The sequence below is a fragment of the Cynocephalus volans genome, chromosome 4 (genome assembly GCF_027409185.1).
Source record: "Cynocephalus volans isolate mCynVol1 chromosome 4, mCynVol1.pri, whole genome shotgun sequence".
Classification (NCBI taxonomy): domain Eukaryota; kingdom Metazoa; phylum Chordata; class Mammalia; order Dermoptera; family Cynocephalidae; genus Cynocephalus; species Cynocephalus volans.
This window is the reverse complement of record NC_084463.1, coordinates 104,334,159-104,361,338: the sequence shown is the minus strand read 5'-3', so window position 1 is coordinate 104,361,338 and position 27,180 is coordinate 104,334,159. Positions and strand designations below refer to the sequence as shown.

At 34.6% G+C, this 27,180-nt stretch overlaps 3 protein-coding genes across 3 annotated transcripts; 2 read left to right on the top strand and 1 right to left on the bottom strand.

Annotated features, from left to right (window-relative positions):
* Nucleotides 1–6,654: 6,654 nt before the first annotated feature.
* Nucleotides 6,655–7,611, top strand: LOC134376319 (olfactory receptor 51G2-like). The gene has a single exon (XM_063094910.1). The coding sequence runs from the start codon at nt 6,655–6,657 to the stop codon at nt 7,609–7,611; it is 957 nt and encodes a 318-aa protein (XP_062950980.1).
* Nucleotides 7,612–8,277: 666 nt separating this feature from the next.
* On the top strand, nt 8,278–19,755 carry LOC134376318 (olfactory receptor 52D1-like). The gene is made up of 2 exons (XM_063094909.1): nt 8,278–8,332; nt 18,794–19,755. The coding sequence occupies exons 1-2, from the start codon at nt 8,278–8,280 to the stop codon at nt 19,753–19,755; spliced, it is 1,017 nt and encodes a 338-aa protein (XP_062950979.1).
* Nucleotides 19,756–23,725: 3,970 nt separating this feature from the next.
* LOC134377204 (olfactory receptor 51L1-like) lies at nt 23,726–24,685 on the bottom strand. The gene has a single exon (XM_063095841.1). The coding sequence runs from the start codon at nt 24,683–24,685 to the stop codon at nt 23,726–23,728; it is 960 nt and encodes a 319-aa protein (XP_062951911.1).
* Between the last annotated feature and the right edge of the window lie 2,495 nt (nt 24,686–27,180).

The window sequence follows — 27,180 nt, the reverse complement described above, 5'->3', positions numbered from 1 at the left end:
AAGCAGACTGTATTCAGGAGGTCTTAGGAGAAGATGGTTCTACATATCAAAGTCTCAATGAATGTTTAGTAATTGAGAATTTGGTAAGTAGAACTATCTTGTCCTAAGGCCTCCTGACAACAGAAAAAAAAATCTACTATATCATAATCATAGTCATAAACATCATCACCATAGAATAACAATGACTACCTTGTATTGAGAGATTATAATGAGAAAGTCATTACGAGAAATTTTAAATTAATTAACTTACTCTTCATAAGAAAGCAAATTAAGATAAGACTTACTGTTGAGGAAATGTGAGCCCAAAAGATTAAAAAATTTACTCAAAAGCACATTATAACAAGACCACATGTTTGGATTCAATGCAGTACTCTGAAAACTTCTCCCAAGAAATGCATATCTTAACCATCTAAAGGAATTCAAATGAGAAAGTGATATTCTGTAAGTGCTATTCTCAATGACCAGAGGATTCATTATTTAATCTAATTACTTAATATTTCAGATGAGTAAACTGATATAGTTATAAACTGCTCATTTTGAGATTGTATTAATGAAAGCAGTATTAGAGTTTTATCTCATTAATTCTGACTCCCTCTACTGTTCAAACTTCCTACATATCACTGACTCACATGAGTAAATGTTTTAAAAAATTAAATAAACAACAAAGCAAAAACAGTTTTCTAAATTGAGTTGGGCTGACAAAAACAAGTTTTTTCTTATGTGTTGGGCAGTAGGCAGACGAACTGTCAGAAGAAAGCTATGATAAATATAAAATCTGAGTTAATACATTCTGAATATAGCCCATGCAAACTATTTTGTGGATATCAACAAACTGATTGTAAAATGTATATGGAAAAGCAAAAGACGGAGTAGCCGGCACAACACTAAAGAAGAAGAAAGTTGGTAAACTGACACTGGCTGACTTGAAATCTAATTGTATTTATAATAACCAAGGCAGTATGGTATTAGTCAATGAATAGACACATACTCGAAGACCAAGAGAACAGAACAGGGAGCCCAGAAATATAACTACACAAGTAGAGTGAACTGATCTTAGACAAAGGAGCAAACTCAATTCAATGGAGAAAGGATAATTTTTTCAACAGGTGGTGCTGGAACCACTGGATGCCTGTATACAATAAAATGTATCCAGACACAGAACTTAGACTTTTCACAAAATTTTATTAAGGTATATTATATACCTACATGTAAAACACAAAACTATAAAATTCTAGATGAGAATGTGGGGAAAAACCTATGTGACTTTTGATTTAGTGTTGACTTAGATAAAACATCAAAAGTGTGATTCATGAAAGAAAAAAATGATATATTAGACTTTAGACTTTATTAAAACTAAAACTTCTGCTTTGAGAAAGAAAGGCACTGTTAAGAAAATGAAAAGTCTTTAACTGGAAAAAAATTGCAAAATACATATTTTATAAAGAAATTGTATCCAAAGTGTATAAAAAATTTTTAAATGCTAACATAAGAAAACAGCCTAATTAAAAAGTGGACAAAAGATCTAAACAGACATCTCACCAAAGAAGATATATAGATTGCCAATAAGTAAATGTATAAGAGATATTCAACATCATTTGTCAACAGGGACTTTCAAATTAAAAAGAAAAAAAAAAGAGATACCACTACATATCAATTAGAGTAGTTAAAATAAAATCATCATAATAATAAAATGCTGAATATGTTAAATACTGCCAAGAATGCAGAGGAACAGACACCACAATTCATTGCTGGTGGGAATGTATAACAGTACAGCCAGATCAGAGGATAGTTAGCAGTTTTGTACAAAGCTAAATATAGTCTTAACGTACAATCCTGCAATTTCACTCCTAGTTATTTAACCGACCAATCTGAAAACTTAATCTACATGAAATTTGCACATGAATGTTTAAAGCATCTTTGTATGTAATTACAAACACTTTTAGCAACCAGATGTCTTGCAATAGGTTAAGGGATAAACAACTGCAATACATCCATATAATTGACCACTATTGAGCAGTAAATTTAAAAAAAAAGACTATCAAATCACAATAATATAATACATAGTAGAACCTTAAATACAAATTACTAAGTGAATGAAGGCAATCTCACAAGGCTAAGAATTGTATGAATCCAATTATGTCACATTCTGAAAAAAGCAAAACTATAGAGATAGTAAAACAAATAATTGGTTTAAGGGTTTGGGCAGAGGGAAGGATAAATAGGTGAAGTACAGGGAATTTATTAAGATTACAAATATACACAATATGATACTTTTACTGCAGATACATGACATAACATATTTGTCAAAATCCCTAAAACTTCACAGCACAAAGAGTAACACTAAAGTGTGCAAATTAGAAAAACAGATTAATGAGGTGGTTGAGGGATCCCAGGTAAAAGTGAGCCCTTTTACAAGAGTATTTAAATGTATTACAAATGTAGGAAAGGATGTCTCTAAGTGATGGGGGGAAAGGTTCTGACTTAGGTAACTTTGTAAATGAGTGGAGTCTATAAGACTAAAAGGAAAGCGAACTGCACATAAGCACTGTACTCTAGGTGATAAAGTTATTTTCAGAGGAAGTATAGGTTAACAATTCTGATACTGCATTTCCTACTGTTGATGGGGTAATTTATAGATATGCAATGAAAGGGGTCTAGAATGCTCAATGTGAATGCAAATTATTTATTGGAATTAAGAATATGAACCTTATTAGAGAACTTAGAAGAACATATGTTCTACATACAGATTGACCTTTGCTTGAAACTCAGACTACATGTACACTGAGTGAATTTTGTTAAGTTAATTCATCTATCTGAGACTCAATTTCCTTTATGCTAAAATGAAGATGATATTAATTTTCTGGCTGGTTGTGAGGGTAAAATGTGAAGTTATATGTGAGACATAAGATTTTTTTTTAATTCTGAGGAGTGTTTGCTGCTACAGTTTCTAGGTGCTTCCACTGAATTTCTACCACTCCACAAAATGTCTTTAACATCTGGGACCTTGTCCTCAAGTCTTAAAATCCCAAAGCTTCACACTCAGTGATTTTTTGGTGCAGTGCAATCCTCTGACCTAAGTCTCTGTTTACAGTGTGAAGAAAGTCATTACTTTAGAATTCTAAGATAATTTCACATACACCAATCATATGTCAAGTCTGAAACTCAAAATATTCCAGATGAGATAAGGTAGTGTGTTGAGCCACTGCTGAAAGCAAACATTAAAGGATTCCTGAAATACATTCCATAAAATATTACATAAATGCTCTTAAATATTACATAATAATGCTCTTAAATTGAAATCCATATTCTGATTATCTACTATATGCAATACTGTAGATTTGTCTGAACCGCCCCTAGAGCATTCCTATTCAGTAGTCAAGAGTTAATCATAACTTTAAATGAAGCGAAGGAAGATGGATTCCCAGAAGATTCCCATCCTCTAAGGCAGTTATTAATGAATAATAAAAAGAGCTCAGACTGGGTCTCAGTGTTTTGTGTTTTGTGGTTGTAAGAGAAAGTTGTTTCTGCAGAACTCCTAACTGCCTTGAGATGTCAGGTGAGAAGAAAATAAAACTTTAGCTGAGTTTGGATATAGAAATAAGATCAATGGCAGTTGGGACAAATACCTGTATATGCTAAACTCTAGAATGTACTACAAGAAACCACACATATCTGGTTTATGACCTTGTCCTAAAGGGACAGCCGTGTTGCCTCTTCCCAAAGACAAAACCAAATTGTTATGGAGAATAATGCTGACCCAAATGAAACATTTTTAGATTTTAGAATCACAAAGACAGAGAAGAAGAGGGTATCAAACTCTGTGACAACATTTACCAGCCTCGTCCCTGAGATGGACAAAGTAGATTCACAGAATGTCAATAGCACACAGAGGGGAAGTGGCAGTGATACGTCATGTGGTGATGCCATGTCTGGAATTCTTACACTTTCTTCTTTTTGAATAATGGAAAATTGGATCTATTGTGCCCTTATCCATCTGGTTAATCCAAAATTATCTGAATAGAAAAGTGCAAGTTAAAGAAGTGCATTCTATCATGTTTCTGGTGTTTTCAATTTCCTTAGTTTTCATCATGTAAATGTATGCTTTTTGTTAAGCATGTAGAATCGAAAATGATATTCTAGATTGATATTTTGATAAACTGTATAGGACAATTTTAAAGAGCAGTGATGAGTTCACAAGATATACATCACTGGGACAAGGAAAGTGGCATTTTGAAAAGGAGGAAGTATTGGGTTCTACAGAACCCTTCCTCGAATAAAGGATTATATTCAGAGAACATTTGAATAGCCATCTCAGCCAAGTTCCTATAGTGCATTAAAAGAATCTCAAATATGGTAGATCTATTTGCAATTGTTTAAGGAACCTCCATACCATTTTCCATAGAGGCTGCACCATTTTGCAGTCCCACCAACAATGTATGAGAGTTCCTTTTTCTCCGCAGCCTCGCCAGCATTTATCGTTCATAGTCTTTTGGATTTTAGCCATCCTAACTGGGGTTAGATGGTATCTCAATGTGGTTTTGATTTGCATTTCCCGGATGCTGAGTGATGTTGAGCATTTTTTCATATGTCTGTTGGCCATTTGGATATCTTCCTTAGAGAAATGCCTACTTAGCTCTTTTGCCCATTTTTTAATTGGGTTGCTTGTTTTCTTCTTGTAAAGTTGTTTGAGTTCCTTATATATTCTGGATATTAATCCTTTGTCAGATGTATATTTTGCAAATATTTTCTCCCACTCTGTTGGTTGTCTTTTAACTCTTTTAATTGTTTCTTTTGCTGTGCAGAAGCTTTTTAGTTTGATATAATCCCATTTGTTTATTTTTCCTTTGGTTGCCCGTGCTTTTGGGGTCGTATTCATGAAGTCTGTGCCCAGTCCTATTTCCTGAAGTGTTTCTCCTATGTTTTCTTTAAGAAGTTTTATTGTCTCAGGGTGTATATTTAAATCCTTAATCCATTTTGAGTTGATTTTAGTATACGGTGAGAGGTATGGATCTAATTTCATTCTCCTGCATATGGATATCCAGTTATCCCAGCACCACTTGCTGAAGAGGCAGTCCCTTCCCCAGTGAATAGGCTTGGTGCCTTTGTCAAAGATCATTTGGGAATATACCCAGAGGAATGGAAATCATCAAGTCGAAGGTATACCTGTTCCCCAAGTTCATCGCAGCACTCTTTACAATAGCCAAGAGTTGGAACCAGCCCAAATGCCCATCATCAGATGAGTGGATACGGAAAATGTGGTACATCTACACAATGGAATACTACTCAGCTATAAAAACGAATGAAATACTGCCATTTGCAACAACATGGATGGACCTTGAGAGAATTATATTAAGTGAAACAAGTCAGGCACAGAAAGAGAAATACCACATGTTCTCACTTATTGGAGGGAGCTAAAAATTAATATATAAATTCACACACACACATACACACACACACACACACACAAACCGGGGGGGGGGGGGAAGAAGATATAACAACCACAATTATTTGAAGTTGATAGAACAAGCAAACAGAAAGGACATTGTTGGGGGGGAGGGGGGGAGGGAGAAGGGAGGGAGGTTTTGGTGATGGGGAGCAATAATCAGCTACAATGTATATCGACAAAATAAAATTAAAAAAAAAAAAAAAGAATCTCAAATACCTCCACAGCAGTTATTTTTGGGATCAAAGAAGCTGTGGTTACACTGATCACGAAATTTTTCTTATCATTGATATATTATGTATTTCACTTGAACATTTGTCAGATTGCCCTTCAACTCCTGCAATGCAAGCAAAGGAGTATGTTTGTTTTGATACATAGGTGCTGTATCATTATAATTTAGTTCAGATAGAGGTTATCAAAATTCATTACATAAACACATGAATGAATAATAACAAATGATCAATGTATAATTTATACAACAAATCAGATGTAGCATTTTGTTGTTGTTGTTGATTGTAAATGAACTGCTTTGAATGCACAATATTAATATTTGCAGTAGGTCCAAAGACCTTACTGATTAAATTCAAAGAATTCTAAGTCTCTAATATTTCATAAAGAACACAAATATTATTTTAAGGTTTCATAAAAAGTGTTTATTCATGCAGCTAACAATTTTTCTGCATCTCATTATGATGTCTATTTTTCTTTTATTTTTACATTTATAATAAAAACCATAATATGTGCTCATATACCATCACAGCTAATGTATAACCTGTTTCAGGGTGGAACAGAATGTAAGAAGCACCATGGGTAATATTTCACTATAAGCTCAGTGATAGGCAAGAATCTTAGCATGTTATAAAAACACAAATGTACTGCAATATTTACTTACTGTAAACGGAATGGATTGATTTTAATAAAATTAATAAAATGCAGATTTGTAAAAACTGAGGCCACATTATCTGGCAAAATGAATAATATTGAAGGACCTCCCCCTTTAGTTTTAGATTATCAAAAAGTATATAGTTGGATGTGTCATGCCATTTTATATTGGCACCATCAGCTTCACTTAAAAGGAATGCATTAATAATAAGAGTACTAATTCAAGTTACAGTATAGATACTCTCAGATTCTGAAATGCTATATTAAATACCAATAAGCGTGCCTCAGACAGTGCATTCATTCTAGGAAAGGCATGTAGCCCTGGCAACATGCTTCTTGTCAAAAGCACCAGCTCCATCTTCTCCACCTTCCTGGTGACAGGCATCCCTGGACTGGAGGCTGTGCACATCTGGATCTCCATCCCCTTCTGTGCCATGTTCTTCATCACCTTGGTTGGCAACATGACCATCATGACAGTTATCTGGAGGGAGAGGACCCTCCATGTGCCTATGTACCTCTTCCTGGCCATGCTGGCTGCCTCTGATCTGGGTCTGTCCCTCTTCACCTTCCCCACAATGCTGAGGATCTTCTGGCTGGATGCTCGAGAGCTGACTTTTACTGCCTGCTTCACTCAAATGTTCTTTATTCACACCTTCCAAGATTTTGAGTCAGCCATCATACTGGCAATGGCCTTTGACCGCTATGTGGCCATTTCTCATCCTTTGCACTATTCTTCCATCCTCACCAATAGTGTAATTGCCAGGATAGGTTTGGCTATTGTAATGCGAGCTATGATTGCACAGGTACTGCTCCCTATCCTCTTGAGAAGGCTGTGCTTCTGTCACTCCAATGTACTCTCTCATTCCTACTGCCTGCATCCTGACATCCTAAAGCTCTCCTGCTCCAACACCAGGATCAACAGCGTCTTTGGACTTTTTATGGTGCTCTCCAACATGGGAGTTGATTTTCTCCTCATTCTCCTTTCTTATGTGTTGATTCTGAAAAGTGTACTGATTACTGCTTCCCATGGTGGCCGCCTCAAGGCTCTCAACACCTGCATGTCCCATGTCTCTGCTGTGATCATCTTCTTCCCACCCATGATCTGCTTGTCTATGCTGCACCGCTCTGGCCGAAGACTTCCCACGCAGGCCCATGTGACCATAGCCAACATGCATTTCCTCATTCCTCCTGTGATGAACCCCATTGTCTATGTGCTGAAAACTAAGCAAATGCAGGATAAAATACTTAGGTTTTTCATCAAAAGAAGACATGGAGACTCAAGGTGACATTTATATAATACTTTCTAGCTGGATAGTATCAACACTCCATGTTTCTAAAAGGGCAGGAAGGTAGGAAGGTCTTATGTACTTTCTCAATCATGTCTTTCTTTTTCAGCTGTTGTTCCCATATAATTACAGTCATGGGTTTCTTTGTGAAAATCATCACCCATAGCCTATGAAGTAATTTTAAAAATATAATATGGTACTGTTCTTAAAACCCTAAAAGACAAATTAAACGTTGGAATTTGTTTTATGTTATACGTTTATCTATAACTTTGATTCAATACCTATATTTGTTACTATATATGACTGTTTAATTTTATTCTTTTCCCCCAAGGCTCTCTCTAAATCTCTGTTTTCTTATCCGCCGACCTGGGTTAATACAGGTCAGTAAAGAAGGTGGAATGGAATTCCTTAGCAAGTTGAGTGAAATGTTAATGGTATGCTTGATTCACAACCATCCAGAGATCAATCAACAGAATTACTTTTTTGTGTTGGGATCAACCCCAGACTTCATGAAATAATAAAAGAGAATCTTAAAATTCTTAGTTATTTGCCAGTCTGAGTTTTGTCTAACCCATAGATGAGGTAGCAATATCATCTTGAGCTTGTTATTAAAAAGGAATCTATACTACTTTACAATTATTAAATAAATAGCACCCTTTCATAACCATGTTATCTAATGGAGCTCTCCCTGTTCCATCTCTGTGTCAGAAATTCATGCAAGGTTAGTTATTGCTCTTTAACTCAGACGGCTCTTATGACACTAAGACATTAAATGTATTAAACAAACTGCCCCTATATCTGTTTAAGATAGTGTCTCCTCAGTTTATTTTTCCATTTTTATATATTCATATATGATCCTTGATAATATATTAAGGTACATAATATCTAGTTTGATACTATTCTAGTCTCCATCATTGTGCTAGTACTTATCACACTGTTCCTGCTTCCTTACTTATTACTGGATCCTTTAATGGCTACTACTTAGATGGCTTTACTCTTTACCTTTTTTCTGATCAAACACAATTTTATTCCATCAATAATGCAAACATCTATTTTCTATTTTCTATGTCTACTACCTATTAAAAACTGCTTTACTGAAGTATAATATGTATACTAAACAATTAACCAATTTAAAGAGTGCATTTGATGATTTTTAGTACACATAAAGAACTTTTTTTTTTTTTTTTTTTTTTTTTTGAGCCACTACCATTATCTAATTTTAGGACATTTCTATCACTCCAAAAAATAAACCTCATGTGCATTAGCAGTAACTCTCCATTCTCAGGCCCAGGTGAAGAAAACCACTAATCCACTTTCTGTTTCTATGTATTTGCCTTTCTGGATATTTCATATAAATAAAACCATATAATATGTGTATTTATATTTTGCTTTTTTTACTTAGCATATTTTTCAGGATTATTTATGTTGTATATGTATTAATACTTTGTGGGGTTTTTTTAATTGTCAAACACTATTTAATTTTTAAGTAGACCACGTTGTATCTTTCCATTTGCCAGTTAATGGATCTTTGAGTTGTTTCCCTTTTTGACCACACTGAATTATTCTCCTATTATCATTAGTGCACAAGTCTACGTGAAAACATGTTTTCATTTCTCTTGATTAGGTGCCTTGGGGTAGAATTGCTAGGTCATATGGTAACTCCATGTTTAATATTTAAAAAACTTACGTAATATTTTCTAAATTTGCTTTACTACTTTATATTTGCAGGAGCAGTGAATGAATATTGCATCTTTTCTACATTTTTTCATTATATGTATATATTTATTTTTTTATTATTATTTTAATTTAACAGTATACAACATTGTTGATTTTTGTGTCCCTTTACTAATTCCTCCTTTTCCTCCCTCCCTCTCTCCCAGGTTTTCTACATCTTACCAACAAGTATTATCTACCTTTTTTAATAGCCATCCTAATGGATATGAAATAGTGACTCATTGTGATATTTCTTTTTTTGCACTCTTCTAATGACTAAAGATGTTGTGCTTCTCTATTTACCTGTTCTGCATTATGTGAAAGGTTAGTATACATGAATTTTAAAGCTGTTTATTCTTAAAGATTATTAAAGATTTGAGCAAAAAAGTGAAAATTATGCTTTAGTTGATTAAAATATTAAGCTTATGAATTATATTTTTTCTCTCTTAGTGCAGCACCAGGAGTTCTGATAAGGGGCATAGTTTACAGTTCTATATTTTACCTACGGAAGGAAAGAAAAACTCATAGTCATGGTGGCAACTGTATGTTCTTGGTAGGAAAATTACATATATATTGAATACTTACTATATTCCTAGCACTTACCTAAGTGATGGAGATTAAGTTCTGGGGGAAAAACATCCCTCAGTGAGAAACATAGACAGTGGAGAAATAAACAAATAGGTATGGAATATCAAGTAATGATGAGAATTGCATACAAAAGTACATTTTATGAAAGATATAAGTTTTATTTAGACTTTACATAGGTTAGTCAAGTAGGGTCTCTCAGATGTATGTTTGAGCAAAACAACATGTGTCTCTATGCCCGGCATATTTGAGGTTTTTGTGCTGTTGAGCTTTTTAAATTTTTTTTAAGCTGGTAAAAGACAAAGAAGAAATGAACAAAGGAAGAAAGGAATGAAGACAAAAAGGGAGGCAGGAAGGCAGGGAGGAACTTTTTAAAAAAGGGGGGGGAGAAATCTGAAAGTATAATTTTTAGAATTTTCACACAGTATGGCAACAAATGCCTCAGAAATATTTACATGTGAATCTCCTCAGATAGGCAGTTAATAGATATTATTATCTAAAAATGTGGTGTTGAAGGAATTTGCAGTGTGCATTCCAGATTATAAAACCAATAGGATGGCATAATGCCTCTGCATTCATTTTTCTGTAGAGATGACAGGAGTTTATGTAGATCCTCAGGAAAAGTTTGAAAGCTTAAAACTTCATTTTTGTAAGGAGAAGCTCTTTTTCATTACACTAAAAATTTCAAGGGTAAGTAACTTCCAAGGTTTAATTATTTTTGTTTTTCAGTGAATCACCAAGAAAAAGACACAGTATAAAAATTCAGATCTCAAAAAAATGTATAATTTTAAAAGTACAGAATTTACAAAAGTTCCTTTCCCTTCATATCATTATAGATTTTTTTTTCCAAATGTAAGCTATTTTCCAAAAAACACAACTACCCAGATTTTATGACATGTGGATGAAATAACTAGAGGAGGTAGCATATATCAGTTGCATTGAAAGTACTTCTCTTGCTTGATGTAAGAGTTTCTCCTCTCTTTTACTCTGCTTTATCTCCTGTCAACTTATCTATAGCAACAGTCTATAATCACTAGCTTATCCAGACATGTTGTAAAGTAGGTCTATTTTTTACACAATGGGGGAGCTGGAATACTTCCCTAACAGCCATAAATAGAGCTAAATAGTCAGGAATTATGAATTACATAATTTTTCTAGCATATTACAATGTAATGAGTTTCCTGAAGTATCGAATTTTTACTACTTTTAGGAATTTAAGCAGCGAACAATTGTTCATATCAATGATGCTGACCTAATCACCTCCCAATGTCCCACCTTCTATCACATTCATGATTATGTTTCAACATATGGAAATTTGGGGGGACACAAACATTTAGACCCTACCAGGTGTATTTCTTGGTAAATATGAGTTATCCTTAAAGGTATGAAGAAATTGAGGAATATTTTAAATAGATTATAGATATTACATCTAATACATAATATTATACAATATGGTTAAAATTTTTATTTCATTATCAATGCACTGTGAAATAATGATGAACACAGTATATTAATGCATTTTATATATTTCTGTGATACACTGCCTCAGATAATTTGTGTTTCTGATTTTCACTGAAAAAAGCCTCAGCAATTAGCATTATACCAGAAGTAAAGAAAGGGGTTCAATCTGCAAATAAAAATGATAGTAGTAGAATTATTATTACTAATAATAATCTATGCTTACACACATAACCAACATATAAGATATTCTCTGCACTGTAAATTGCAGATGCACTGTCATTGTTAGGCCCAGTTTTTTCATGTCATATCTTAATCACAGCTAATTTCCTTTGGGACCTTCTACCAATTTTCAATTACTAGACTTCATAAACATATATATATATATATAGATAGATAGATATATATCTATATCTATATATATATATATATAGATATGTTTTGTTTTGTTTTTTCTCTAAATTCCTTCTTACACACCCTACTCTCCTTTTGGAGGCAGTTCCTTTGTTTTTCAAAATTCCCATTTGAATTGTGGTTCACCCAAACTGAACTTCTAGATCATCAGTTTGAAAGCTTGTATTAGGGTTCTCTAAAGAAACAGTTCCAACAGAATATATGATATTTTATAAGATACATATGAGAGTGATTCATTATAAGGGATTTACTTATGTGATGATGGAGGTGAAGTCTCCAAATCTATATAGTCTGTAAACTGGAGGCCCCTGGTGAGCTGATAATATAGTTTCAGTCCAAAAGCTTAGAGTCTTGAGACCCAAGTTTCATATGAAGCCCAAAAGCAGGAAAAGATACATGTTCCAGATCAAGCAGTCAATAATGAGGAATTCCCTCTCACTCAACCCTTTGATTTTACATAGGTCTTCAACTGATTGTATGAGGCCCACTCACCATAAGGGAGAAATCTTTACTCAGTCTACTGCTTCAAACATTAATCTCAACCAGAAACATCCTCACAGACACACGGAACAATGTCAGAATAAATGGCTGGGCACCAGCCGGCCCAGCCTCATTAACACATAAAACTGATGATTACAAAGCTGAATTACTTTTGAATTCTCAAGGGACAGCTATCATTTTTCAGGATTTTAAGAAATTATTTCCAGGACCAAGAAAGCTAGATTTCCCTGAGAAGAAACTCTTGTGTAGACTTGGAAAATTCATCCTTCCATGGGGACATAATGACACAGTTGTATCCTTCAAGGGAGTAATGACCACCATCAGTGCTACCATTATCACCACTTTCTTTGGCTGTGATTCCAGGACCCATAAGGAGCATCATGATTATTAATTAAGTATTCTAGGTACCTACTTCAAAATAATATTATTTTTTTGAAATCAAAGTACATATTTTGATTGCCAAAAAAGTAAGCTTTCCCATTACATGCAGTAGGTTGGCATTTTGATCTACAAACTTTTGAGACGGCATATTGAGCATGAGTCCTGTTGAGTCTTACTATTTTATGCCTCGAGTTAGAGCAATAATTGAAGAAATAGAACTTTTGAGACGGCATATTGAGCATGAGTCCTGTTGAGTCTTACTATTTTATGCCTCGAGTTAGAGCAATAATTGAAGAAATAGATTCTAACTGCAGTGAGCTAAGCAAAGAAGGCAAATTGCCTGCTGTGGGTGGATTAAAGCTAATATCTTGAATTAGAAATACATACTATCTAAATTCTTAGAGATCACATTTTTTACACTTTGATCACTCAAAGACTCAAATGAAAGAAAAAACAGAAGGGAAAAGGCAAATTCAGTAAAAAAAACAAAAAACAAGGACAGTCTTTTCAACAAATGATGCTGGAACAGCTGGACATCCATGCAAAAAGACAAATCTAGACATAGATCTTACACATTTCACATAATTTAACTGAAAATCATAGACCTAAATGTAAAACACAAAACTATAAAACTTCTAGCAGATAACATAAGAGAAAATCTAAGTGATCTTGGGTTTAGCAATGACTTTTTGGATGCATCACCAAAAGCATGATCCATAAAAAAAAAAAAAAAATAATAATAATAATAATTTGGACTTTACTAAAATTAAAAGTTTCTGTCCATGAAAGACAGCATCAAGAAGACAAGCCACAGACAACTGAGGAAATATCACTGCAAAATGCTTATCTGATAAAGGACTAGCATCCAAAATATATAAAAGAACCCTTAAATGGGACAAGAAAAAAAAATCTAATTTTTAAATGGGGAAGAGATCTGAACAGATACCTAACAAGAGAAGATACACGGATGGCAAATACACATATACAAGTATCAACATCGTATATATTGGGGAATTGCAAATTAAAGCAATTTATAATTCCACTGTACAACTGTTATAATGGCTAAAATCCAAAGCATTTACAACACTAAATGCTGGCAAGGATGTGGAAAAACAGGATTTCTCATTCATTGCTGGTGTGAATGGAAAGCAGAACAGCCACTTTAGAAGACAGATATTGTCAGTGTCTGACAAAACTAAATATACTCTTCTCATACAGTTCAGCAATCATGTTCCTCTGTATTTTCCAGATGAGTTGAAACTTATTTCCACACAAAAATCTGTGCATCAATGTTTAAAGCTGCGTTATTAATAATTTCCAAAACTTGGAAGCAACAAAGATGTCCTTCAATAGGTGAATGAATGTACAAACTGTGGAACATTCATTACAATGCACTATTCAACAATTAAAATAAGTGAGCTATCAAGCCACAAAAGGGCATGAAAGAGACTTAAAAGCATATTGTTAAGTGATGAAACCAATCTGAAAGGGCTATAGTACTGTTTGGTTCCAACTATTTGACATTATGAAAAAAAGCCAAAGTATGGTGATAGTAGAAAGATCAGCAGTTCCCAGAGAAGAAAGGGAAAGGATGAATAAGTGGAGTGCAGGAGATTTTTAGGGCAGTGAAACTATTGTGTATGATATTGTGTAAGTTGATGCATGTCATTATACATTTATCAAAACCCATAGAATGTATAATTACATGTATCAACGATTTCAGTATCATACATGATAGCTTCACTAATACGAGATATTAAAAATAAGTAAAACTATTGAGGGGTGGAGTGATGGTATATATGCAAACTCTGTATTTTCTGCTTAATTTTTCTGTAAACCTAAAACTGATCTATAAAGCTAATTAAAATCTATTAATTAAAAAGAGATGCATTTGAAAAAATGAAACTCTTCAAGTACCCCATCACACTTTTCTCTCAGTAAAGCCTCAAAATATCAAACTAAAGGAAACCTGAGAATTTATTAAAATATATTAAAATAATAGAATAGAGAATCCAGAAATCAACCCACACACCTACAGCCATCTGATCTTTGTCAAAGGCACCAAGCCTATACACTGGGGAAGAGACTGCCTCTTTAGCAAATGGTGCTGGGAGAACTGGATATCAATATGCAGGAGAATGAAACTAGACCCATACCTTTCACCATACACTAAAGTCAACTCAAAATGGATTAAAGAATTAAATATACACCCTGAAACAATAAAACTTCTTAAAGAAAACATAGGAGAAACACTTCAGGAAGTAGGACTGGACACACAGACTTCATGAATACGATCCCCAAAGCACAGGCAACCAAAGGAAAAATAAACAAATGGGATTATATCAAACTAAAGAGCTTCTGCACAGCAAAAGAAACAATTAACAGAGTTAAAAGACAACCAACAGAGTGGGAGAAAATATTTGCAAAATATATATCTGACAAAGGATTAACATCCAGAATATATAAGGAACTCAAACAACTTTACAAGAAAAAAACAAGCAACCCAATTTAAAAATGGGCAAAAGAGCTAAGTAGGCATTTCTCAAAGGAAGATATACAAATGGCCAACAGACATATGAAAAAATGCTCAACATCACTCAGCATCCGGGAAATGCAAATCAAAACCACACTGAGATACCATCTCACCCCAGTTAGGATGGCTAAAATCCAAAAGACTCTGAACGATAAATGCTGGCGAGGGTGCGGAGAAAACAGGAACTCTCATACATTTTTGGTGGGACTGCAAAATGGTGCAGACTCTATGGAAAATGGTATGGAGGTTCCTCAAACAATTGCAGATAGATCTACCATATGACCCAGCTATCCCACTGCTGGGAATATACCCAGAGGAATGGAAATCATCAAGTCGAAGGTATACCTGTTCCCCAATGTTCATTGCAGCACTCTTTACAATAGCCAAGAGTTGGAACCAGCCCAAATGTCCATCATTGGATGAGTGGATACAGAAAATGTGGTATATCTACACAATGGAATACTACTCAGCTATAAAAACGAATGAAATACTGCCATTTGCAACAACATGGATGGACCTTGAGAGAATTATATTAAGTGAAACAAGTCAGGCACAGAAAGAGAAATACCACATGTTCTCACTTATTGGTGTGAGATAAAAATAAATAAATAAATTCACAAACACACACACACACACACACACAAAACCGGGGGGAAGAACACACAACAATTAAATTTCCTTGAAGTTGACACGACAAGCATACAGAAAGGACATTGTTGGGTGGGAGGGGAGAGAGGGAGGAGGGAGGGAGGTTTCAGTAATGGGCCACAATAATCAACCAAATTGTATATCAACAAAATAAAATTTAAAAACAAAACAAACAAACAAAAAGAAAACCTTAGGCATTTGGGCTTGTCATAAAAGATGTTATTGTTCCAAAAGAGTCATGCAATAGGAAGTCTCCTAATTTTTTGTAGTGTAAGAACTAAATACTGTGTTGGTAAAAATGTGCAGATATGTGGTTCAGAGACTTGATCTGGGCTGGAATATTATCAGATGCTTTTTTAAAGCGGGAATTATAATTTCATAAGTGTGAAAGACATGATTTAGTGAGCTGATCCAAATATCGACTATAGGACCTCAGGTGCAAGAGCAGTCACAGAGCAGGAAAAATACTCAGAACACTTCTCACCCAGAGGCTATTCCCTGGGTTGCTTTTATAGATGGCAATATGCAACACAGATGAATATATATAAATATCTCTTCTGAGTTCGTATGAGAGAGGCATGACAGTTTTACCTAAGACCTAAGAATATCGCTGTGGGAGGTACTAAGAGGAAATTCAAGATCTGTCTTTTTATGTTCTCAATGATTTAGAAAAATCATGCATCTAAAAGGTAAATTATAATAGTTTAGTGGTTAAAATTGTGGATTCTGCAATTAGGATCCCTGGATATAAAATAGGTTTTATGTACTCATTATTGATGTGACCTTGAGAGTTTTTTTCCTGTGTAAAATTGGGATAAGAATAATTGCTACTGCATATAGTAGCTATGATCCTTATATTGGATAATACATGCAAAGTTCTTTGAAATGTTTTAGAAATATGTTTACATTGTAAGCATCGATAAATATTTACAATTATTATTATTTACTATTACTACTATATTGCTAACTTCTGTGCTGATGTATGGTATGAATACTATTTAAATATGCTAGTATTTAAATATGCTATTTTCTTTGAGGTCGTTATACAGCAAAGCCAAGCACTGCTGGAAGACAACCAGCTACATGAAGCAAATTCTCAGTCTTAAGTGGCTAATAAATTGTGTTCAAACCTCCGTATTTGTAACAAAATAACCATTCACACAAATCTCTCTCTTGGAAGTTTTCACTTCCACTTCATCTATTCTACTTGTTTGCCCTCAGACCAGAAATTTTGTATTTTTTTCCTTATCTGAATTTCGTGTGTGTGTGTGTGTGTGTGTGTGTGTGTGTGTGTGTGTGTGTGTGTGCGTGTGCGCTCATGCACGCACATGTGCGCTCATGCACGCACATGTGAGAGAGAGAGAGAGAGAGAATACAGTATGAGGGAGAATAGGAAAAACACATGTTGACCATGTGATTATTTGCCCTACTTCCTCTTTAAAGGCTGAGATAATCTGAAAAGAAGGAATTCAATTAATATACAGGGTAGTTTCCTATCTACTTGGTGGTGTGACAGCCCAACATGAAAAGTGGAACCTGTGCAAATTCCTGATTTTGGCAGTTTTTAGATCGAATGATATTTGTAATATTATCATCCATAACTTTGAAATTTCCTAAGAGTTGCAGTCAAAAAATGTTTATAAACATATACAAGTATGATGCCTTTGCCAGACATACTACCTTTGATAGCAAACTTGACCAACTGAATGTATGTATTATGGTTCTGGAAAATAAATACTTCTACATTTGAGGCATTTTTCAGAGAAAAGTCATTTTTTTATTTTAAAACATTATTTGATACACTAAAAATAACAACCTCTGTTACTACCAAAGTTGCTGTAATTTTATCATGTTTTCTTGTTGGTAGATATGAAACTGGCAGTCACTTTACTCTGTGGAAGGTTCTTTCAGTGCTAGGTACTGAACAGTTACAAGCCTTGAAATTTTTCAGTGATTTCTTGTTCTGAATGAGAACATACTGTACTCTGAATTTTTGTCTTCTTTGACTCCATGTCATGATTCTCATGAAGTAGTGCTTATTAGGGTATGAATAATATTTCAACTTCTGAACAGAACTTTAAATTTCAGTTTAATTCAATCATTATCTTTTTTTTTTTTTGAAAGCTTTATTTTTTTATTTTTATTTTTATTTTTATTTTTTAATTTTATTTTGTCGATATACATTGTGGCTGATTATTGCTCCCCATCACCAAAACGTCCCTCCCTCCTCCCTCTCCCCCTCCCCCCCAACAATGTCCTTTCTGTTTGCTTGTCGTATCAACTTCAAATAATTGTAGTTGTTATATCTTCTTCCCCCCCCACCCCGGTTTGTGTGTGTGTGTGTGTGTGTGTGTGTGTGTGTGTGTGTGTGAATTTTTTTTCTTTTGGTAGAAAAATTAGGCCAAGGAAACATATTTCACACCCTTAGGATGGAAAACAAGAATTAGAATCTCTATGCTGCCTCCAGTTTTGTCAGTTAGCCATCCAACCCATCTCCTTTTCAATTTCTCTACAGAAAAAATGGAATATCTCTCCCGTCTTCTGTTCAGTATTATGGAGAGAAAAGAAAGATGAAAGTTACTTTTTTGTAGTTAAGATTTATTATGAAGTTAGGCAAAAACTATGTATATATAGAACAGTTAATAGTTTGAAAGACATACACGTGAATTATGGGATTAGAAAATTAGCATTAAAGAAAATGAAGAATTCAACTCAATTTTTCTGATTCACATTTTTTTACATAGAGAACAAACTGTCTTATAAAAGGGAAATGATTGACCCACAATCATTCACTTATTTAGTAACTTATCTCTGACAATTTTTTTCATGGTTGTCATTGTTACTTTATCATGCCAAAATTAATGGTTAGGACTTTACCAGAATAAAGGAATAAATATTAATTTTCTACTATTGTTCAGTCTAACTATTTTCTTTTTGTTTTTTATGTAGTAGACTTTAGCCACCTCTCTGTGACAACATCCAACTGTACATCTACTCAACTCACTGCCTTTCTGCTCACTGGTGTGCCAGGATTGGAAGACTTCCAAATTTGGATCTCCATCCCTTTCACCTTCATGTACCTTTTGGCTGTGATAGGCAATGGCCTGGTCATGGCAGTGGTGGCCTGGGACAGAAGCCTCCATGAACCCATGTTTCTCCTCCTGGCTATGCTGGCACTCAATGATGTCCTCCTTTGTACTATCACAGTGCCCAAAATGCTACTCATCTTCTGGGAGGGCCCTTCACTGTCAACATTTCCTGCCTGCCTCACACAGATGTTTTTTGTTCATGCTCTGTTTCTCTCTGAATCTGCTGTTCTACTGACCATGGCTTTTGACCGCTATGTGGCAATCTGTGCACCACTCCACTATGCTACCCTACTTAGAGGCTCTCTCATTGGCAAGGTGGGCCTGGCTCTGGTGGCTCGGAGTGTGGCTGTAGTCACACCTGGTGTCCTTCTCATTCTCCGGCTGCACTTCTGCCAGAGCAATGTCATCCTCCATACTTACTGTGAGAACATGGGCATTGCCAGGTTGGCCTGCAATAGCATTGCCCCCAACAGCATTTATGGGCTCACTGCTGCTCTGCTCACCACAGGGCTGGACTTTGTCCTCATCTCCCTGTCCTACTGGCTCATCCTGAGAACAGTCTTCCGACTACCTTCAAAGCAGGCCCAGACAAAGGCCTTTGGAACCTGTGGAGCTCATATATGTGTTATCTTGATATTTTATACTCTAGCCTTCTTTTCCTTCTTTACCCATCGTTTTGGGCACCATGTTCCCAAACAAGTCCTTATCCTCCTGGCAAACCTCTACTTACTAGTGCCACCTACCATGAACCCCATTGTTTATGGGATAAAGACCAGAGAGATAAGAATGCGAGTCTTAGGGCTCTGTAACCAACCAAAATAATCCAAGAGAAATGAACCAACAAGGAGAAGGGGAATCTAGGAAGGTTGAACAAGCTTAAATGCCAAGACTGAATCAATCTGAGCAGATCTATCCCCAGAAAACTCAAACTTTGTATGGAGCTTAAACTATCTATATTTCTAAATTCTATCTCATGGACAAGAGGTAAACAGGAAGCTGGAAGGTACCATCAAAGAGTGTTTCAACATATTCAGGTAATAATCAGTGGAATGTCAGTGTAATACTTTTTGTAATAAACAATGCCTCTTCTATGTCAATTCTCTATGGAAAAGATAAAATATAAACTTCGTGACATCAGAGATTACTTCTGATCCCTGTCTCACTATTATATCCACACAAACCAAGATATACAAGGACTTCAACAAATATTTGTTGAACAGATAAATGTCTTAATTAATTGAATAATAAATTTTAATGCTACTATTAAACAAACTTACTGATATGTCCTTATGTATAGGACCTATAGATAAAATATATCTTTCCCTTTTTTCTCAAATATCTTTGCCTTAGTTTCCAAAAAATATCTGTTTTTCATCTCCTTTAAGACCTTAGTGTAATAAAGATTCCTATGGTTACACATGCTACAAACTCACGTTGGTTATATTAAGTAAACAAAAAAGCAAGACATTTCAAGGAAACATTCAGAATTCTATCGTGACATCCAAGAATAAGATGAATGACTATGGCTAAGGAAAGACAAAAGCCAGGTAGCTCTAGGATCTCAGCAGCAAGAGAGCATAAACTTCTTTAGTGGAGTTAATGACATCAGCTTATTTCAGCTGCGATTATTACTTATGTTGGCAAGAAGTGTAATTGCTTCAGATTAGGTCAGTTTGCTAAACCTGGATCAATTCATAACATCTCTTAGTATTCTGATTTAACAGGGATGAAAGTGTATCGGGGCAGTTCCCAGGATGAGGAAATCATGAGAAATGGTCAGGATTATGGATTATGCTCACTGGATTCATTTGGCTCTTTTTATACAAGCACATGCAGTTTTTATAGTTTAGCTCTTTTTGCACCAAACATTCTTACCAATTGCATTTCAGAGTACCTGGCACATATTTTATCATGTATAAACATATCTGCCATAATTGCTGCAATGTAATCCCTTCTCTCCACTAGAACATATTTACTTCTAGATTAATAAAAGAGCTAAAGTATTTCCCTGCTATTCAATTAAAAAAAAAATATGTCATGAACATAGTAGAAAAATATACGTGGCCTGGTGGTTGAATTAATTGAATTGTATGTCTTGAAAAAGTTATATTATCATTCTCTTTACAAATACATATAGTAGTTTCTACATTCTGTGTGTAATCAGGTGGTTATGCACACAGTTTTTTAAAATTACTTTTTATTGTTTAATTTATTAGCTTGAATGACTGAATGGCTAAGTCAGAAAATAATGTATATTGCAACAATGCTTGTATAAAAGAAAATAACCAATACTTAGATGATAAAGGGAATAGTGCTCTTCTCTGTGATTTTTTTTTTTTTTTTTGCCATCATGTTTTGCCACAAGGGATCTTCTGCAGCATTAAGATGATCAGTGCATAATCCAAAGAGTAGCATTTGACATTATGAAAACAATTGCATCGCATGTTTGCCTAATAATAGGAGGGTGTAATACAAAATTAAAAATTATTATTTGAGCTTCTGTATATTTTGCAGATTCTGCAAGAATTCAGAGAATGCTTTTAGAAGACAAATAAATTTTCATGATGTTATCTAACAAGGTAATATGAGTAAGAATGCCTCATATAAAAACATATTAAATAAGATGCTTCAATCATATTGCAACTCTAGGCAGGGATAAGAGAAGAGAGCTTCTTGTTTTAGAAGCAGCATCTGTTTACTAGAAGCAGGATAATGCTTCTGTTCTCAATTCATAATACAACCTTGCCATCCATTTATTGACTCATTCATACATTCAATCACTCATCTCTTTACCAACTGTATTTTACTGGGAAGGATTATCTTAATTTTGAGAATATCTGTTTTCTAAATATTTTTGTTAAGATATATTTTATGAATATAATGTAACTCCAATTGTAAATTTTAAGAGCTAGCATAATAGACAATTTGCAAACCCAAAAGTCTGATAATTAATGTAAATGTTCACTTAAAAATAGTTTTACAGGCACATAAATTAAAAATATAGAATCCAATAATTTAAATATATATTTCTACCAACAAAAATAATTTTTCAAAATGTTTTGATGCACAGCCACTAGAAAAAGTGTGTTAAACATCCATAAGTTAAAAATATATTCTGCATTCAAAGGTCTTATTTTAGAGATGATCACGAGTAGTTAAAAGCTACTTCTGCATTGTATATCTGATGGTAATGTTTGTATTCTCCTCAAGATTTTCTTTTTCTCTATCAATTTTATTTTAATTATTTATTATATTAACAGGATTGCCTCATTTTGATGTTTATATTTCTTACATTAGTTTTTGTTGCTGTATCTTTTGTCAAGGTGAATGTGCTGGAAGAGAGGAGTAATAAAATGTAGAATCAAGAACTAAGATATAGGGAGATGGAAACATCACTTAACATCCTTTAATTCAGACATAGCAGAGTTAAAATTGGGGAACAGACAGAAGTTCATGGGTATTTCAGGTATATTTCATTTGCATGAATGTCAAATACTGATTATAAATTAGCAAAACATATCTTATTGTATGAAATGTTCAGCTCCAGGATTAAAAAAAAAAAAAAAATTCCAAGCTAGTCATTCTTTGTTCAATGATTAATTTCTTTATCATTTATACATACAGTAATTATTGAGTGCCTTTTTTACATCAAGAATAGTTCTGATTCTTACAGTTTCTGTTCAATAGTAGTAAGAATAAGATATGTGAAAACACATTACCTATTATTAAGACCTATACAAATATTAGGAGCCACAAAGCATTCTAAAGTCTTCTTTTCCCCAAGTTTTTTTTTTTTCTTTGAACAAATGTAGACATGTGAACTAAGAAAATTCAATTAAATTTGAAATTTTGTATTATTATACAACTCCATGAACAGCCCTGCACTAGATAATTCAGAGATATAAGAAAAGATGGTTTTGTATATTGAAAAGAGTTCTAGATAAAAACTGAGACCTATATTATCTGTTTCCTGCCATCACAAATTTGTAAGTAGCTATACTTCAGTTAGGAACATTATTTTTATATTTAAATAAATACTATATAATAAATTATTATTAAGATACATTTAAAACAATGTGTTGCAATTACTAGCTTTCCATGATAACATCTGCAGGCTTTCAAAAATTACTAAATCTCGGCTTCTTATAAGATTAAAATTATATCTAAAAATGAAGAAAAAGAAAAAGAAATGTATGGAGGTTGCCTTTTTCTATTCCTGAGGAAACAAAGCCTCTTTGGGTAGGGCAAAATACGTATATAAACATTTAAAAGATGATGTTAATGCACCACAAAGGTTGCTAACTTCTTTAAGACATAATATGCTCTTATATCAAGATAAGATTTTACTACCTTTAAAAAGACAGAATAAGCAAAGCATAAAACAGAGCAATTATGTAACAAAAAGATAGTATAAGATTCCGTGGCAAATATTATAAAATATTAAGAAGTAAAGAAATATGGGTTTGGTATATTCAAGGAAAGCTTCATGGAAAGCAACATCAAATAAAGTTTGGGGTTAGAGACAGGAGAGAATACATTGAAATGATTTTCAACATGCTCTTCAATATAGTCATAATTAAAGGGGATTTATGAAGCCCATGTTAAGTTGGGCTGTATATTCCCAATGGACACCAACTCTTCCTTTAGAACCTTTTCATGATTCTCTGTTGGCTCTAGTTCTGCTCTTAAGTAGCCTTTTGCTGGCAGCTCAGGTCCCAACGTATCTAGAGCAGTTAAATCACTATGGGTTTACATCATTAGTACCAAAGTCATCATTGTCTTGAGGACATGCCTACATCACTGAAGAGCTAATCTTGCAGGGAAGAAGAAGGTGGAGAACTCCTTGCCGGATCTGCTTGGTCTTCACGCTATAGATGATTGGGTTGAGCACCGGTGGAACCAATAAGTAGATGTGAGCCATAAAGATGTGGATGAGTGGGGAGGAGTGTTTAGCAAAACGATGAACAATAGATAACCCCATCATAGGCACATATAGAATGAGTACAGCACAGATGTGTGATGCACATGTGTTGAGGGCCTTAATCCTCCCTTCACGGGATGCAATTCTTAACACTGAGTGAAGAATAAAAACATAAGATGTGAAAATGCCCAGGGAGTCCATGCCCCATAGCACAGTGATCAGAACCAACCCATATATAACATTAAACCTCGTGTCAGCACAGGCAAGACGGATCATGTCCTGGTGCAGACAATAGGAATGAGAAAGGATGTGGGAGTGGCAGAAGGGAAAGAAGGCCAGACTGGCCAGAAGTGGAGTTATTGCAATAGCACTCCTGAGCAGGGCTGCAATTCCAATCTTGGCAATAAGTTTTGGGGTGAGAATGACAGCATATCGCAGAGGGTGGCAGATAGCTACATACCGGTCAAGAGCCATGGCCAAGAGCACAGATGATTCAGTGAAAGAAAATGTGTGGATGAAAAACATTTGGAGCACACAGATATTGAACTGTATTTCCCTAGAAATGGACCACAACACCCTGAAGAGTGATATCATTGTGGGTAGGGACATGCCCATGTCAGTGACAGAAAGCATGGCCAGGAAATAGTACATGGGCTCATGGAGCCTGGGGTCTGTCCGAATAATGTACAGGATGGTACAGTTGCCCATTATTCCAACAAGGTAGAGCAGACAGAATGGGATGGAAATCCAGTGGTGAAATCCTTCATAGCCAGGGATACCTGTGAGATAGAATGTGGAAGACAAAGTATTGCTGGAGTTTGAGGTTGCCATACGGCTGACTGTTAAGCCACAAACCAATTCCACAATCACACTCCAATGGAGAAGGCAATAATCAGACCAGGATCTGCATCAGGAAAAAGGAAAAGAAACAAAACAAAATGTCAGTGCTTACCTATAATTACTCCTTAACCCATCCCCATACTTCAACTTTGTCTATCTCCATGACATTGCTGAGTATTGTTGTTTAAGTAAAATGTCCACTTTATAATCACAAGACGAACCTTCCCTTCTGCCTTCCAGATGCAAACCCATCGAACATCCTTTCTAAACATGGATAATCTCCTTCCAGAGACACTACTCAGACAGAATAGCACACACACAAATTCTAGAGTACCTTTTTAATTTTGTAATTTTCTTTAGAAACTTTTTTGGCTAGGGTTACTGCCCATTTTTTATGACTCCTGCAGTGATTTACATTAAAGTCCTTCATCTGCCTAAGCTTGATAATTTCCTTAACGATGCTAGAATACCATGCAAGTTATTGTTACAGAATTTAAGCCTTAAGCTGCTATCGACTAGCATGGTTCCTGTTCTTACTAACCTATTCCCAACCATGTCATTGATGTCACAGGCTGCTCTCTTCAGAAAATCAACTCTAATATTAACATATTAATTTGATTTTAGGCTGTCATCCCCAAGAGGTAAATAAATATGGGTTAAGATTCAGTTAAATGAAATATGGTAAAAATTTTTAAAAATTATATTAATAAAATATGTAATTTTTAAAAAATAGAACTTATTCTAGTTCTGATTTTAAAAACTCATAATCTTATTATTATGCCTCAAAACTGATGAATCATTTATAGACTGGTTTTTTCTACAAAAATGTGAAAGATATATAGAACCTGTAGAAATATAGAGTAGAAGCCCATGATTCAAAACAAAAACAAAAGAAAACAAAATAACCAAAAAATAAAATGACCAGAATAAGCCTATTGGCATATTACTTTGACACAAAATGATTTGCACACCGACCCAATAAAAAATTATTTTTTTTCACTTCTTCTGTAGTCAAGAAAAACATCTCTGAAGTAAGGTAAGATTCCTTTTGAAATCTCAATTGTATATTATCTGTCAACCATCCGTGCTTACCAAAATGCTGATATGTGAATTCACAATACATGGGACAGATTACATCCCATCCTAAGTAAATAAATTAGCATCTGCCTGTTGTTTGAAGTCTACTTGCCCCTTGGGAACACTCAGATCTTCTTCAATCTCCTGTAGTTACATGCAGATAAACTTTAAATGCAGCAGAGATCAGCATATAATAATATCAGGATATAATAATGGCAATCTTCCAGGAAATGAAAGACCCGCAACCAAGATATGAAACAGTAAATTCCAGAGATGAATTCAGTCTTCCTGACTCTTCATATTATATTTAAGCTCTACCCACATATTGTATAAACTAAGATTTACAACCCTGCTATTTTTCTCACTCTGCCTGCCTTATAACTATCCCACATTCTGCTTTTCTGACCTTGGACTTGTCCACCTCAGCCTTCTTTCTAAGCTTGTACTCAGTATCAATTGTAACTCCCAGATTTCCATATCTTATGACTTATTTTTGTTGATTTCTTTCCAATTTTCCATCCCTACTCAGAACTTGGAAAGCTGCCTTCTTTTTCATCTCACTGCATAGTCAGTTTAGACCATTTTTCTTTTCTTATAACCTCTGTCTCCCACTACCTAGAAGAAATAAACATGAAGTTTAGTTGAAAGCTGGAAGATATCTGATCTGGAGGCCAGTCTGAAGCATGCTTAGGTATCTCAATAACTTATTATTGGGGCTTTTAAGGACAACTGTCCACCATCTACCTTGTTAACACTCTGTTTCTCTGAATCTGCAGCCACATCTGTGTAGGTTATTTTTGATTCTGGTGCTTGTTCACTTTTTAATTGTGGAAAAATAATTTCTTCCATCTTGCACCAAAGTTGTCTCCGCTGTAAACTGGAGATCATAGTAATTTGACAGGACTGTGCTAAGGATTAAAGGAGTTATTTTGGGTAAGATACTTATAATACATCCTTATACATAGCGACCACAAAATGATGATGATGATGACAATGTTGATGACAACAACAATGAAGACAACAAAAACAATAACAACAATAATTCTTTGATGTATAATGGAGGACAGAAGAAATAAAGAGACTCATACAGGAAAACATCATAAATGGAGCTTTAATAAAAGTGTCTGGTTGGTGAGAATTGAATTAAATCAGTTTCATTTCCACTTCACCAAGGGAAGATCCAGCATTGCCAGAGATATGATTTGATTCTTAATCGTTTTTTCTACCCTGAAATTCCTCTCATTATTATGAGGGCCCTAGCTGTGTGCTTTCATAAAATTCAGTGCCAATTTTGAAAAAACAGAAAGAGAGAAAGAGAGAGAGTACAGAGTAGATGGAAATTTCACCGAGAAAAAGAAGGAATGAGACCCTTGGGACTTCAGGGAGCTGTGAATCTGAGCGGCCACATT

Excerpts from the sequence above, each read along its gene's own strand:
- LOC134376319 (XM_063094910.1), top strand. The coding sequence starts at position 6,655 with ATGCTTCTTGTCAAAAGCACCAGCTCCATCTTCTCCACCTTCCTGGTG.
- LOC134376318 (XM_063094909.1), top strand. The coding sequence starts at position 8,278 with ATGTTATCTAATGGAGCTCTCCCTGTTCCATCTCTGTGTCAGAAATTC. Across the intron at positions 8,333-18,793 it reads GTGTCAGAAATTCATGCAAG|TAGACTTTAGCCACCTCTCT; the intron begins GTTAGTTATTGC and ends TTTTTTATGTAG.
- LOC134377204 (XM_063095841.1), bottom strand. The coding sequence starts at position 24,685 with ATGGCAACCTCAAACTCCAGCAATACTTTGTCTTCCACATTCTATCTC.